The sequence below is a fragment of the Salvia miltiorrhiza genome, chromosome 2, assembly GCF_028751815.1.
Source record: "Salvia miltiorrhiza cultivar Shanhuang (shh) chromosome 2, IMPLAD_Smil_shh, whole genome shotgun sequence".
Classification (NCBI taxonomy): domain Eukaryota; kingdom Viridiplantae; phylum Streptophyta; class Magnoliopsida; order Lamiales; family Lamiaceae; genus Salvia; species Salvia miltiorrhiza.
The window spans coordinates 25268576-25283549 of record NC_080388.1 but is presented as its reverse complement, the minus strand read 5'-3'; the positions used below and the strand labels follow the sequence as shown (position 1 = coordinate 25283549).

Below are 14974 nucleotides of genomic sequence, written 5' to 3'. Positions count from 1 at the left end.
GTCAAAGTTAGGATGTCTTCTCACGAGAGAGGATGAGCTTATAAAGGACTTTGACAAGATGAGGATAGAGATGATAAAACCACCAGAGACGATAGCGAGTATTGTTGCGACGATGCCTAGTTTGAGGAAAATGGTGATTGAAGCACAAGGAAAGATGAGACAATGAACAAGTTACGAGAAAGGATAAGAGCAGGAGATCTCAAGAGTTACAAAAAAAAAAAACATCAGACAATGCTATCTTATTTGAGGGGAGAAGATGCATTCCCCGCGATGATGAACTTAAGAATACGATCATGAGTGAGACTCATGACACGCCTTACACCGCCCACCCAGGAGGCACAAAGATGTATCAGGTTGTGAAAAATAGATTTTTGTGGGACGGAATGAAATGAGACATAGCTTCGTTTGTAGAGCGATGCTTAGCTTGTCAGCAAGTGAAAGCATTACACCAACGACCCTATGGGAAGTTAAAACCGTTGGAGATTCCTAAGTGGAAATGGGATCACATAGAGATGGATTTTGTGACAGCTTTACCCAAAAGTCAAAGAGGAAATACAACAATTTGGGTGATTGTAGATCGACTAACAAAATCTGCCCATTTCATACCGATCCTAATCGTGTATGGACCAGATAAGTTAGCACAATTGTACGTTCGTGAGATTATAAGATTGCATTGAGTACCGGTGTTGATCACCTGAGAGAAAAATATTTTTTTTTATTACATCACGTTTTTGGATGAGTTACAGAAAGAGTTGGGTACAAGGATGAATTTTAGCATAGCAGACGATAGAAGATATGATAAGAACTACTATCCTTGATAGAGGAGTACATCGGGAGAATGTGTTGCTACTACTTGAGTTTGCCTATAAGATGTGAGACAAAGTTTCGAGATAGGAGACAAAGTTTTCTTAAAGGTTTTACCCTCAAAGGGGATGAATAGATTTGGAGTTAAAGGACAGGTTAGACCCAGAGTTATAAGTCCTTACGAGATATTGCAAAAGATAGGTTCAATAGCATATAGGTTGGCTTTGCCACTTAGCTTTGGAAATGTGCATAACGTGTTTCACGTGTCACAATTGAGAGGATACATATTTCCGACCCAAACCATGTGGTTTACTAAGAAGAAATGATCTTAGAACCAGACTTGAGTTATGAAGAGAGACCTCAGATGATGCTAAATCATAAAATTCGGCAATCGAGTAATAAGTCGATTGCATTGGATAAGGTCCAATGGAGATATGATACTTAGAAAGAAGTGGAAAGAGAGCTTGAGGATAAGATGTGAGAGAAGTACCCGAAACATTTACAAGAGGTACAAATTTCGGGACGAAATTTATTTTTAGGGGGAAGGTATGTAATACCCGTGCTTTTGATGACGTGTTTAATTGCTTAAGTTTGAGTAATTAGGGTATAGATCCCTTGTTTGATTACTTTGTAAAGAGATGCGGAGTTATATGAAGTTTTTTTTTTTAAAGATGTTGAGATGTTCTTTCGATGATGTAAGAATGATGTGAGATTTTATATTCGTATTTGAGTTTGAGTATTCGAATAATTCGAGATAATTATTTGAATGAGAACGGTGAACTCGGAAGTGAGATCTGAGTCCGTTAAGACGTTTTTGAAAATTTTGACTTTTTGACGATGAATAGTAAAACACTGCTATTTCGTCTTTTTGTCGACTTTCAAAATCTTACGTGCACGTCGTCGAAAAATATTCTTAGTTTTTCGATACGAGTCCAATAATGAAAGTTTTTATTTTTGGACGACGAGTGAATAGTGAACTAGATTTTCTCGATAAACGAACCGAGCTCGTTTATCAGAATTTCGAGAACGAGCTTGTGTTTTCTATATTTATATAGAATTACGAGTGCAATGAAAGTGAGTAGAGGTTGAGAGGGCGAGTAACGAAGAGTATGGGTAGTTAATCGTTAAAACGAGACGAAACGAGATATTTAACGACTAACGGGTTAATATCCTAAATATCTAACCTACCCTACCCCTAACCACCCCCCCAACTGCCCACTATCCCTCTATCTCACCTAACTCACGCTGCACACACAACACACACACTAAAACACATTAGAAACACACACACACTTCACGTTAACACCATTTCTTTGGTGTTCAAGCTTTTGACCTCCGATTTGAGCACCGAGACGAGCGCCGATCATCTTTTCGATCACGTATCTAAGTAGGTAAGATCTCTACCTACGTTTTGATGGTTTTCTTTTCGATTTTCGTCGACGTCGAAAAACGTCGATTCTCGACTTTATTTTGAAACGACGTCGGATCGTCGTGAAATTTTAGTATGTTGTTCTTGGGTAGATGTTGAGCATGTTTAATGAAGGGAGTAAGAATGGAACGAACCGTAGCTATGAAACCCATGAGGGCAGCCCCGTTTTTCACATATTAGCTTGTCTTTCGATTTTTGTTTGATCGTTTTGACTTGATATTTGTGCTTAGGGGTATGCTAGAATCGATATATATTAAATTCGTATTTTTCCAAGCACGAAAATTGTATAAATTTTTAGAGTATGATTATTTAAATTCGTGAAGTTTGAGGCGTTGCATAATGAATATTATTGCGTATATGTGTTCTACGATATCACATGAGCATGCTAATTGATTTACAATTTATGGATGATAATTGTTGAACGAAATTAAAACTGGAATTCTGTCAAAATTTTACAGCAGTTTCAAGCTTATGTTTCGATGAGTTTTCATTGCTTGATGGCTCTGAAATTTTAGTATGTTTATCTATGATATGTGTATTTCGTTGCTGCAAAATTTCATGTCTTTTGAATGATGTTTGCTATTTTAAAGATATTTTGAAAAATCCTTGACAGAATCTGTCAACTATTGGTAGACTTCACAAAAACGTTTATATCTATTAATCCATGAAGGATTTTGCATCACCGTTTTTTTTAAACGAAACTAGACTTCAATACTTTTCTAAAAACATAAGATTTCGATTTTTATGACCTCTGAAACAGAGCAGTTTATTATTTCAAAAATGCCCTGTTCTGCTGTCATATTTGTCCAACAGTAAAAGTGTATGAGTTTCATTGTTTATTTGGCAGATCATATGAACGTTTTCTCTTGTGAAATTTTTAACCAAATCTTCAAGGATACCTTTAGTTTTGGCTGATTAAATTTGATGGAATTTTATTAAGGTTTGCCTTGGTTTCTAATGGCCTAAACAAAATTGGCAGAAACTGTCAATCTTTGACAGCCTGCACTAAAAGAGCAATATCTCCAAAAACCTTTAACCTTTTTGGTTAACTACCATTTTTAGAGTGAACTACACTTCATGAAGTTTTTGAGATCAATTGGTATGAGAGTTTATGATGATTGAGTTGGTTGTTATGAATTTTTAAAGATGACACAAAAACAGCAAAACTTTCTAGAAAACAACTTGATTATATTTGTTTTGATGGATGATACGATATGACTAAATGGTGTGAGTTGTGAGAGTTATGATTAACGCACATAAATGTCGGTATCTGACACTCGAACAATTGGTGTCGAGTATAAATGATAGTTTACTGATAAAGAGTTTTGATGATTTTGAATTGTTTGGTTTGCGTTGAAAAGATGTCAAGATGTTAAGTTTTGAGTCGAGAGACGAGTTCACGTAGTGAGATTCACGCGTTGAAATCTCGTGGCTGACATTATATATGAATAGGTCATGCCGAAATTTTTAGTGAAATTAGAATTTGAGCATAGTCAATTCTTGTTGACCTGTGACTCAAATACATACCTAATGGAAAGTTTAACTTTCTAATTGGTTAATTAGACGAGATGAGAGCGAATAGATATGCTAAGAAAGTGGACTTTTCGATGTGTTAAATATTTCTTTTAATTGAAGCGCTGCTAATTATAACATAAGGATGTTATAATTAATGAGTAATGACGAGAGATAATAATTGTTATATTGATTAACAATCAAGAGAGATGAACATTAGAGATACTAATGTTTCATAAAAGAGATTAGATTATTAATCGAGGTTTCTTTTATAACTTCTCACCAATTCTTCATAACGATGAAGGTCCTTTTGGGAAGTAACGACTTGAGGGAGAGAGTGACGTTACTCATTGATACAGAGACACAACGAGGTGGGCATTACTTTTACTATACGTATATAGAGATCCCCTGCTTGTCGTAGGCCTCTTATACGAATGAATGCATGAGATGATTTAACTGTTAATTTCAGTTTTATATATCTATCAAACGAGTTTAATGCTACCTTTGAGCAAGTTATTTCATGACAAAATCTTTGAGTTAAAGTTATTTCAAGTATTGTCTTGCCATAAAATGTTTAAATTTTAGTATGATATCTATCTGTTTTGGCTTTGCCAATGATGCAATCGAATTCGGGTCCTGAGCAGTTGATAACTATCCTGCCAGGACTAGTGTACACCAGTGACCGTGAGTCATCTAGCGGGTTGGCCGGTCAAGTGACCGTGAGAGGTGGCCACCTCTCCGGCACACAGTTCCAGATATGATAGATTACAAGAGAACTTAGTCTGCAGACGAACTTTAAGAATCACAAATGAACTTAGTAAGCTTGGGCCTTTTAGCGAAAAAACTCCCTTGCTGTACTGTTTATGATGGCATGACAATTTATAGTTTTGAAGCATGTATTTTTATACCTAGGCATACGTGCCCACTGAGTGCTTTTGTACTCAGCCCTGCATATGTTTTCTAAATGTGCAGGTTGAGCTGATGTGATGATGGTGCTGCAATGAGCGGAGTCTCCAGGGTTGTTAATAAATAGTTAACATGTCTAGAATATGTCTTCATACATATGTCTAGCTACTTTCCGCTGCAAGATGTTGTTGATGTTATAGTATGTTATGTCATACTTTGAGTCTTAAGAGAATGGTTGCATATGATGTATAACTTGATTAATGATATTAATTAACTTTTATGCAGTCTTTCATAGACTGTTTTCAATTGAGTATTAATGAATAAAAATGACGAGTTTTATTAAGATGAGTAAGTTTTACGGCTATAAATGACGCCCCTTTTCTTCCCCTTCTTCTTTAACCCCATCCCTAGTCGTGGATCACTCGGCCTAACTATCCCTAGTTAGGGCGGGCTGTGACAAAATCCGTTATCTATGAGCGAATCTGGCGTAGTGCAAGATACAGAGTACTCAAGTTACTATATAACTCTCACCCATAGTAAATCAAAGTGATACACGAATCAACATATATATTTGAAATCTTATTAGTATTAAGATTCTATTAAGTCACCGAGATCTTGATTATTCACTTATGTCAGATAGAAGAATACATCTCACTGTGATCCTATCAATACGTTATGACGTACCAGTATAGACAAGTAGTCAAGACAAACTCCTTCCATCTATACTGCAGCCTAAACCAACGACTCGTCCTAGAGTCATCTCGGCTGTGATCAGTTTATATCTCTTAAGGTTATTCCAATTATATGGTCTTCTGTATTGATCTACAACACACCATATAATCTACTTATATGGAGACAAAGGACATACAAATGCAATCATGAACACAATCAGATAGGAGATTAAATAGTGAACATAGGAATCATTGTATACAAGCATAAAACGTTCTTGCTTTCAGTATACAAATCCAACAAACCATGCCCTGATAGGGCGCCTTCTTCGTAAAGGGGACAAGCCACGGAACCATCTCTAGAACTGAAAGCTAAACTTCATTCTCTTTGGCAACCTTCCATGAGTTGGCAGATCATCACTATGGGTAAAAGCTTCTGCCAAGCTAAAATCTACATGGGATTTCTCTTCAGGGACTATCCGCGTGCGTAAATGGGTTCAGATTTTCGACCCTTAGAAGGAAATTTCTTCGCTTTGCCTTGTTTGGATCTGCATTTACTGCTTACTTGTGAAATATTGGACCACAAATATTATTATAGGCATTGGTAAATCTTTGGGGACATCTATCAAAATTGACGAGGCGTTGGCTCATGGTGAAGTCAGACATTATGCTAGGTTATTGGTGGAGATAGATTTATCTCTTACCTTGACGAAGTCGGTTCTCATTGATTGCTCTGATAACTCCTTCTACGTGGAGTTTAGCTACAAGCAACTACCACTTTTCTACTCTAAGTGCAAGATTACGGGGCATTCTTTAAACAAGTGCGAGAAAGTTCCTAATAAGGGGAAAAGCCCTACTCATGCAGCGACTAACATAATGGAAACTACTAAAGGAATTAAGGATAGAAATAGTCCGACTGAGCAAACTGACAACTTCATTCCCGTGAAGGCTAAGACTAACTCCGTGCAGCAAGTTACTCAGGAAAATGCTTTTGCTATTTTAGCTATGGACAACAACCCTTCTGATGCTGCCCCATTTTCTGAGGATGGCCTAGCTGCATATCTCATGGGCGCTGCTAATGATCGTCAGAACATTGAACATCGAATTTTGGGGCCTGACTTATTACAGGCCATCACGGTGCCAGTTACTATGCTTCAGCATGAGGGGACGTCGGGGGATTTGAGTGAGCAGGTTCTGATGGAGCAAATTGCTTCGGAGTCGGAATCGGATGTGGATCATCAGGATATGCAACAAATGATTGAGACTGTTGAAGATAGTTCTACGGTTCAACAGGATATTGATGTTTGTTAAATATATGATGATGTTCATGTAAAGAAAGAGATGATGTATATTGAAATAATCTAACGTATCTTCCACATAAATCGCTAAAAATAAAAAGATTTGATTAAGGTAATTAATGGAAAAGATAATTAGTCATTTACAATGATATCCTTTCAGTTGTATTGTACGCATATTTTCAGCACAATTTGGAACCGTTCGATGAAGCTTAATAAATGGATGAGATTCTTTCTCTCTTATTTGCAAATATGTGTTTTCCCATTGAACCTTCTCCTATATATATATATATATATATATATATATATATGGATGCACTCCAATGAGATTACTGTTTTTCGTGAGATCATGAGTACAATGAATAAGGCAGTATATACAGATGAATTACGATATTAAAAAAATTGATAAAATTTTCGCTCTCTCCAGGATTCAAACCCTGGTAAAAATTTTCATCCTCTAGGTAAATCTCAACCATAGGATACATGAATTCAACACTCACAAATCAATCTAAGATTTCACCACATATAAAGGACCTCATTAGAACGCTTCCATATATATATATATATATAGGGTTGGGTTCCGGTAGAACCCTTGATCACTAATTTCTTCGCAACAAAATACCGCAACTAACACGGTGCAATTGTAGCAAATAATCAGTAACCAAGTATCGTATCCACATGGACTTAATACCGAAATAACCCTAACTACTCCCTAAACAAACTATCACAGTAAACATGCAAACATAATATGAAGAAGATTTAACTAGAACTAAATTCAAATAGCAACAAATAAAAATAAAGAAGAAAAATCAAATAATGATAAAGCAACTGATCATAGGATAGTAAATTCATTAACTAATTACCAATTTAATTCAGTTATGATGTGAGATCACACATATAATCAATTACTCTCGTCAGAGCAACAAAGATCGTAGATTAATAAATTATCTATCTCTGTCAGGTCTCAAGATAATCTACTAACTCCCAATAGCTCCTAAGAATAGCTCTATATGATCCACCTATCTCCGTCAGGTCTCAAACCAAATAGCTACACATGCAAATTATTAGCCCGATAATCTACAAAAAAACAAGCACCAGGAATTATGAATCATAAACTGGAAGGCAAATAGATATTAACAAATTAATAACATGAATCTAATTAACTATTTACAAACCATAGAATCAGATTAAAAACTTAGTCAGGCATAGTAAAAGAAAATATAAACATAATTAATAAGAAAAAAAAGCATAAAAACTGAATTAAATAAAACTGAAAGAATGATCTTAATCTTCAATTCTTGCAGAAATCCAATCCAAGTTCTAAAAACTGGAAAACAATGAAAACTAAAAGCTATAGAACTGAAAAACTAAAGTTGAGAACCGAAAATAGGTCAAAAGAAGACCTATAGGTCAAAAGAAGACCTATATATAGGCACCGGAGATAAATACAGTACATAACTCAAAAATATTGATAAAATCCGAAAATCCCAAAAATTCCCGAAAATTCCCGTCGGACACTATTCACTGCTGCGCGCGACTTTCTTGTTCTGGCCATATCTTTCTCATCCGAACTCGAATTTGCAAACCGTTTGCGCCTACAAACTCGTATCGAGACGAACTATAACTTTCATTAAGACCAATAGTCCAAATTTGAACAACATATCTGTAAAATTCATCAAAGTATGAGCAAGTATCATATTTCACAAGTTAAAGCAATTTAAGCATAAAATAATCATCAAACAATCATTAACATCATAAGAACATTTAAAACCATGGAAAAGTGAGTGTTATCAACTCCCCCAAACTTAAGCCATTGTTCGTCCTCGAATAATTAGAAGAACACAATCAATAACACAAATGAGTAAGATATCTAGCTCATCAATGCTTCCGAAAAATAAATAGAAAATTTCCTCAAGCTCTCAACAATTAAACACAAAAGTCACCAACAAGCACAATTTAAAGCAACATCAACCTTGACATCCATCCAACAATCGACTTTCTCAAGAATGTGTATCACTCAACTCTCAATTAATGGAATGAGACGTGTATGCTCTCATCGAATTCAATGCAATGCAAATCTCTTACCATAGGTTTACCAATCGTCTACCATCTCCATCGCTAAAAAAAAATCAAACAAAAATAAAAAGTAAAAAAATTGACCACGGGCGGGTGGGGGGTGGCAAGAAATACATGTATATTGTGTCAACAAATTTGCATATTGTAAAACTGAACAATGCATATTATAAAACTGAACAATGCAATCGCGTGTCAATGAACCCTGCAAAAAAAATGAATTTTCGACAAAAATTAAAAAATAAAAAATAAAAAAATGAGGGGGGAGGGGGGGGGGTGGGTTAGCGGGAAAAAACTCAGATTTGTCGAAAAATGCAATGCATTTTTGTACGATTTATTGCATTTTGTGTGTAAAGTTATGCATGTTTCTGTGTAATTCATGGAAAACATGTCAATTTCATAAATCTAAAAAAAAATTAATTTTTTTTAATATTCAATTTTTTTCAATTTTACCCTTGTTTAGATTTTGCTTTGGAAGGCCTCTGTCACGTGTCACTCTCTTAGTTCACCACATGGAGAAAATATGTAGTCTAGATTTGGATCTATATACTACCTAAGGGAAGGAGATCTATATGATCCACTCCCTATATATACTTCATAAATGGTGAGATCTTAGATTTATTTGTAGATGTTGGTTTAATGGATTTTACGACTGATTTTTATTTTGAGGAGAATTTTTTTTACCTAGATTCGAATCCTGGAAGAAGCGAAAATTTTACTAATTTATGTAATATTATTATTCAACACTATATATTGCCTTAATTATCATTATATACTGACTTATTCATTAGTCTCACATCTCACGATCTAATTAGAACCTAACTCTATTGCTCGAGTTATGTTCCATGGAGAATTATATTTTTCGAGAGAATAAAGAATAACGAACAAATTAATAAATTCTACGAACAAACCAACATAACTCATGAAGAGATGTATCTAGTAAATATTGTAAAAATTCGGACCCCTCCGAATTTGAACCAAACCAAAAAGTTTATTCATACAGTACATTGATTTGTTCATAGAAATTATTGACTTGTTCTTTGTTTTCTCACTCATTCTCCATTCTCTAAATATTTTGCATTCTTCATAGAACTTTATCCTCTCTCTCTCTCTCTCTCTCTCTCTCTCTCTCTCTCTATATATATATATATATATATATATATATATATATATATATATATATATATAGGGTTGAGTTCAACAGAGAATTATCTTTTTATTCATCATGAACAAATCTATATATTTTACGAACAGATGAACATAAGTAATGAACAGACGTATTTAGTAAAAATAGAGAAAAAACTAGCCACCAGCAGGATTCGAACCCGGGGCAAATTGTTGTTCATGCGGTACATTGATCTGTTCATTAAAATTATAGATCTGTTCGTTTTTGTTTTACGAATTCTCTATTCTCCACAATATTTAGCTTCTCTGTTGAACCCTTCTATATATATATAGATATATAGGGTTGAGTTCAACAGAGAATTATCTTTTTATTCATCATGAACAAATCTATATAGTTTACGAACATATCAACATAACTAAAGAACAGACGTATTTAGTAAAAATATAGAAAAACTCGCCATCAGCAGGATTCGAACCCGGGGCAAATGGCTGTTCATACAGTACATTGATTTGCCCCGGGTTCGAATCCTGCTGATGGCGAGTTTTTCTATATTTTTACTAAATACGTCTGTTCATTAGTTATGTTGATCTGTTCGTAAACTATATAGATTTGTTCATGATGAATAAAAAGATAATTCTCTGTTGAACTCAACCCTATATATATATATATATATATATATATATATATATATATATATATATATAGATATATATATATATAGGAATTGGTTCAATTGAGATTTATATATATTTTGAGATTTTGAGATAAATGAACATATAAGTACATTTTGATGAACTTGTCAATTAATTTTTATGAACGCGCGTTGGTCTAGGGTTCAATCCCTACAAGTGACGTGTTTTTTAAATAAATTAAATAGATTCATATGTTCATCAGTTATATTGGTTATGTTCAAAGAATTTATTGATATGTTCATTTATCTCAAAATCTCAAAATATTTAAAATCTCAATATAAGCTAACCCTATATATATATATATATATAGGGTTGGGTTCAACAGAGAAGCTAAATATTGTGGAGAATAGAGAATTCGTAAAATAAAAACGAACAGATCTATAATTTTAATGAACAGATCAATGTACCACATGAACAACAATTTGTCAAGGGTTCGAATCCTACTGGTGGCGAGTTTTTCTTTATTTTTACTAAATACGACTGTTCATTACTTATGTTGATCTGTTCGTAAAATGAATAGATTTGTTCATAATGAATAAAAAGATAATTCTCTATTGAACTCAACCCTATATATATATATAGGGAGCGTTTATTCAATAAACCACCCTTATTTTAAGAATTACGAACCAGTAAAAATGCATGAATTTTATGTATAACACGCATGAATAAACTGTATAAAGATACGAATTGCGAAAAATAATTTTTTGCTACCTTTGGGATTCGAACTCAGGACCATGAATTTATCCAACAAGGTGATGAATCAACTGTAGATCTTGATGAACTAAGGGCTGAAAATGGTTCCTAATTTATATTTTAAGAAGCGTTCTTATTTTAGCCTTCCCCTATATATATATATAGAGAAGGGTTCAACAGAGAAGCTAAATATTGTGGAGAATAGAGGATTCGTAAAATAAAAACGAACAGATCTATAATTTTAATGAACAGATCAATGTACCGTATGAACATCAATTTTCCCCGGGTTCAAATCCTGCTGGTGGCGAATTTTTCTATATTTTTACTAAATACGTCTGTTCATTAGTTATGTTGATCTGTTCGTAAAATATATAGATTTGTTCATGATGAATAAAAAGATAATTCTCTATTGAACTCAACACTATATATATATATATATATATATATATATATATATATATGTGTGTGTGTGTGTGGGGGGGGGTGAGCTAAAATAAGAACATTTTTAAGTGTATAAAATAGGAACAAATCATGTCCATTAGATCTTGGTTGATCTTGTGGCTTCAAATTTGCCTAATCAGAATATAATTCGTAACAAAAAAACTTCAGATTCGTGCATAGAATGTAGTTCGTAACAAAAGTACTTTCAATTCGTAATAAGAAAAACGTATAAATTGCAAGAGAAACAGTTAAGAATTTCGGATCTCCATATAATTTGATTTGAGCCATTAATTCACTATGATCGAATGGATATAATTTGTTCCTATTTTATACACTTAAAGTGTTTTCATGGTAGCTCACCCCTATATATATATGGTGTGATTTTAGTGAGAACTGCAATTTTTGTACGAAAGTGAGAACCATTAAAATTATTGGATCTGCTATAAAGATTAATACATCAGCTACTAAATTTACTCCACTCGAAAAATAAATAAAAAAATTTGCTCCCTTCAGGATTCGAACCCAAGTGTTGCATTTTTTTCACAAAGATGCATCCACCATAAATCTTAATGATCGAATTACTAAAAATGGTTCTTCGTTCTTATTTTATTTAGCGGTACTTATTTGAACCCACGACCTCGTGGTTATAACTTATAGTACACTAGATATGACTAAAGATGTGAAAAGGCGACACTTGTGGATCGAACCCACGACCTCGTGGTTATAAACCACACAGTCTATCAACTTAGCTTCTAGCTCGGCTGGTCATCGAGCTCAACCATGTAGTATAAATATGATATATGTACATTCGGCTACAGTGCAATTGGATGTATTGGAGACCAACTCATAAAATAAACCTATTAATCTAATAGGTAAACATTTAATATCAAATATATATAACCCCTTGTTCGTCAAATCATATGCAACCAAACATTTGTAGAAAATTAAATTTAGAAAGTGTAGTGGACGACCAATATTGTGGAAGTACGGTGCGAGTAAGACGTCGATTTAGTTCGAGTTAATTTTCAAGTTGAAGTTTAAGGTGTGTGATTTTATTTAATTCATATTGTAGATTTGTTTATTGACTACTTTAATATTTTATCTTTACCGTATATATTATAAATAATATATTGCTAGGGGTTCATGACGTCACAGGATGCAACAATTTGATTTGAGATTCTTGGTATTCCACCGTGTGAATTGAATGTTAAAATCCTTTTTATTAACTTACACAATTATTTCATAATATTCCACACTAAGTGTACTTCGTATGCTCATCTCATATTTTATAAATTTCAGGCAATTTAAATTAGAGACGGGTGAAAGGTTGAATTGGCTCATCCAATTGTTTTGGGAAAAACCTTTTGCATCTAGTATTATGTTTTTGCCCAGCTATGACTTTAACCTATGTTTAGTTAAATGTTGTCATGACTTATTATGTTATGTTTGAACAAAGAGGTTGCGTGTTGGTTTTAACTCAAGGTTTTTATTTGAATATTTTATTTAAAAGTGTATTTTTTTAATTTTGTTTTGAATATATGGAACAAGCCACGTATGGCGCACGAGATTAAAGCAGAACTGCAGAGCATTTGGCAAGTCCCTAACGATTGGCAATTAATACCCATGGGAAAAGGGTATTTCACGCTGAAATTCGGGTCGATGGAGGATAAGAAGATGGCTAAGAAAGTTTCGACTCAAGACATCAACGGCGGTCTCCTCAGGTTACGTGAATGGGTACCAAAATTTAACCCCTACAAGGAAGCTTCTTCGCTTGTGCAGGTTTGGGTTCGAATTTACTATCTTCCCATTGAACTTTGGCATCCGGAAGTTATCTCCACCATTGGTCGTTATCTCGGCTCTCCTCTAAAGATTGATGCTTCCTCTGCGGTTGGAGAAGTAGGACACTACGCGAGGGTTATTATTGAAATAGATATGTCGTTGCCTCTTCGTGAGTATGTCATGATAGATGAAGATGACAGCTCTCTTTATGTGGAATTCAGTTATGAAAATCTACCTGCTTACTGCAATCGTTGTAAGATCACAGGACATTCGACCGATAAATGTCGAAGAACGAAGGCAAGTTTGGAGAACGTTAATAATAAGGGAGGGGGAGTCAATGGTAGCAATCTAAATAATATACAGCAGGAAGTTAGAAAGGAGAGCGTCAACGAGAAGGAAGGGAGGAGTGATAATTCCAACATGGACTCGTTGGGCGGAAACAATAATATGCAGCAGCAGGTGATACAGCAGAAAGACAACATGTTGCCACAAACTACGTCAACTGCTTGGCAGCCGAAAGTGGTGATCGACATGCAATCGCGGGACATGACAGATGAATTGGAAGTAGGGGAAACAGAAGAAACAAGTGCTAAAAGTATTGAACCATTTCAGGCGGACCAAAGTGGCGTCTCTGGACCTGATATTCTTGAGCGAATCTTGGTGGAGGCCGAAGACCCGGATACTGAAGCGCCTGCTTCGGAGCGCTTTGGTATTGACAACACGGAACCTTTAAATGCTGGGAATGACCCGGTGTTGAACCCGGCAACGGAGATGAAGGAAGGAGGCTCTTCCTCCTTAGGTTATAACGGAGAGAAGTTACAGGAGAAGGATTTAAAAGCATTAGCTCTTGAGAATGCCATGAAAATCCAGAGACTCGAATCTCTTATTAAAGATATTCCTCAAGAGAACAATCAAGCTGCTGCAAAACGGGGCCGCGGCAGACCGCCAGGAAATGGACGAGGCGGAAGGCGGGCGGAGTATAAACACTCCGGCTGCGGATTCCATCAAAAGTAGGCTTCGCAAATCTATTGATTTGGGTCACAAGGTGAATGACTTCATTGTCGAGCAACCTGATAGACCGAGCATACGCACCATGCATAATATGGTAGCTAAGAGCTGGGCTGCTGAAATGGAGATGGGGGACACCCCATCGCCAGACTTTTATCCCCCTCTGATGAATTTGCTCATTTGGAACGTCCTGGGGCCTTACGGACGAGTCTAAACGGCTGCTTAAGGAGCATTGTCGCTCATTTTCTCCGCAGGTTTTGGGTATTATTGAGCCCAAGTCGAAGTTTCATAAAATACAGATGACTTTCTGGCGCTCTCTGAATGTCACTCCTCGGCATCAGAACTGTAGATTGCCGCGCCGATCTAATATTTGGCTGTTGGCACAGCCTTCTGTTGCCACTTCTGTCATTTTCTCCTCTGATCAGGTAATTGTTGCTGATTGTTCTTGGCAGAACCTTAACTTCAGAGTAACGATTATTCATGGGGCCAATGATGTGGTCCTTAGAAGGAATCTTTGGGCGGACCTTCTTAACTATATTGATGGGAAC

The 14974-nt window shown here is 35.3% G+C and overlaps 1 protein-coding gene and 1 long non-coding RNA gene across 2 annotated transcripts; both read left to right on the top strand.

Moving 5' to 3' along the window:
* Positions 1–1669: 1669 nt before the first annotated feature.
* On the top strand, positions 1670–4957 carry LOC131012020 (uncharacterized). The gene is made up of 3 exons (XR_009097165.1): positions 1670–2195; positions 4050–4116; positions 4718–4957. It is a non-coding gene; the product is annotated as an uncharacterized LOC131012020 (long non-coding RNA).
* An 8236-nt stretch (positions 4958–13193) lies between these two features.
* On the top strand, positions 13194–14432 carry LOC131008184 (uncharacterized). Its single transcript, XM_057935077.1, has one exon. The coding sequence runs from the start codon at positions 13194–13196 to the stop codon at positions 14430–14432; it is 1239 nt and encodes a 412-aa protein (XP_057791060.1).
* The last annotated feature ends 542 nt before the right edge of the window (positions 14433–14974 follow it).